At 34.4% G+C, this 2,104-nt stretch overlaps 1 protein-coding gene across 1 annotated transcript in view; it reads left to right on the forward strand.

Annotated features, from left to right (window-relative positions):
- LOC106475020 (short transient receptor potential channel 5-like) overlaps positions 1-2,104 on the forward strand; it is a gene marked incomplete at its 3' end in the record, with an annotated part of 26,922 nt that overhangs the window by 18,234 nt on the left and 6,584 nt on the right. The window contains exon 6 of the mRNA XM_013935717.2: positions 404-577. Within this exon, the coding sequence (XP_013791171.2) occupies positions 404-577 (174 nt within the window). The remainder of the gene's footprint in view (positions 1-403; positions 578-2,104) is intronic.

Genomic DNA, 2,104 nt, shown 5'->3' on the forward strand with positions numbered 1-2,104 from the left:
AACTAATAGAATTGGTTTACAAAGTGCTATTTTATATACCATAAAATATTCCAGTTGTATTTTCACACTTTCAGAACGATATGATGTAAACAACTAATAGAATTGGTTTACAAAGTGCTATTTTATATACCATAAAATATTCCAGTTGTATTTTCACACTTTCAGAACGATATGATGTAAACAACTAATAGAATTGGTTTACAAAGTGCTATTTTATATACCATAAAATATTCCAGTTGTATTTTCACACTTTCAGAACGATATGATGTAAACAACTAATAGAATTGGTTTACAAAGTGCTATTTTTTATACCATAAAATATTCTAGTTGTATTTTCACACTTTCAGGACGATATGATGTAAAGAACTAATAGAATATTCCAGTTGTATTTTCACACTTTCAGAACGAATACAAAGACCTCTCCCATAACTGTTCCAATTTCGCAGCAGATTTACTAGACCAGTGTAGAGACACGAACGAGGTTGAAATTCTTTTAAACCAAAAGGCGGGATGCATTGATGAAAGGTCACACCGATTTCCACGCTTAAATCTTGCAATACACTTGGGCCAGAGAGAGGTCAGTAAACCCCTATGTTTACTAGGACTTGATTACAGAATTGAGTGTTAGTTGTGAGATTTATATAAATTAACGATACACAGAATAATATTTTATCAAATATAAAATATTAAACTCGAGCACACTCAGTTTTTTAGGCTCGGACTCTTTATAGTAGGTGCCTGTGATTTGTTTGCGAGAAATTCGAAAAATAAATATACAGCACACAGTCCACTTGTTTTAAAATAATATATTCTAAACAGGTCAAACGTATGTACAACAATTCACAATCAGTTTTATTTAAAACTTTAAATAAATATTTCCTTGTAAAATGTCCACACAGGCTCATTCAGTTACTTTAGAGCCCAATTGATAAGACAAATTATTTCTCCTTGTCCCTGGTAAACTCACTTTAAATATCACTCATTAAGGCTAAACTAACAATCACGCAGTCTAACTTCACTTTCACTAACTTAACTTTTTCTTTAGAAATCGCCCATCATGGCTGAACTGCCAGTCACTCAATCTAAATCTGTCTGATTATCTCTTGCTTTCTCCTTTTCCTCTCTGTATCTGCACGCATTTATAACACGCGACAGAAAAATTTAGAAATATCTAGCCCTCTAGTGACATACTACGAAGCTTGGAGTAAGATGACGCCAACAATATTACAAAAGCCGAATACAGCAATTAAACCTCACATACAACCTATGACTCATACAGAGTTACGTAATGAAATTTGTCATAACCTTTAAAATAAATACTTTTAACAATGTTGTTATGAACACTAAACATGAAAAACCCAGGCATAGTATATAACTCAAACAAGTTTGACTACATCGAGACAGGAAAAACCCAGGCATAGTATATAACTCAAACAAGTTTGACTACATCGAGACAGGAAAAACCCAGGCATAGTATATAACTCAAACAAGTTTGACTACATCGAGACAGGAAAAACCCAGGCATAGTATATAACTCAAACAAGTTTGACTACATCGAGACAGGAAAAACCCAGGTATAGTATATAACTCAAACAAGTTTGACTACATCGAGACAGGAAAAACCCAGGTATAGTATATAACTCAGACAAGTTTGACTACATCGAGACAGGAAAAACCCAGGTATAGTATATAACTCAGACAAGTTTGACTACATCGAGACAGGAAAAACCCAGGTATAGTATATAACTCAGACAAGTTTGACTACATCGAGACAGGAAAAACCCAGGTATAGTATATAACTCAGACAAGTTTGACTACATCGAGACAGGAAAAACCCAGGTATAGTATATAACTCAGACAAGTTTGACTACATCGAGACAGGAAAAACCCAGGTATAGTATATAACTCAGACAAGTTTGACTACATCGAGACAGGAAAAACCCAGGTACAGTATATCACCTAGACAAGTTTGACTACATCGAGACAGGAAAAACCCAGGTACAGTATATCACCTAGACAAGTTTGACTACATCGAGACAGGAAAAACCCAGGTACAGTATATCACCTAGACAAGTTTGACTACATAGAGACAGGAAAAACCCAG

This window comes from Limulus polyphemus, unplaced genomic scaffold (genome assembly GCF_000517525.1).
Source record: "Limulus polyphemus unplaced genomic scaffold, Limulus_polyphemus-2.1.2 Scaffold7976, whole genome shotgun sequence".
Lineage (NCBI taxonomy): Eukaryota > Metazoa > Arthropoda > Merostomata > Xiphosura > Limulidae > Limulus > Limulus polyphemus.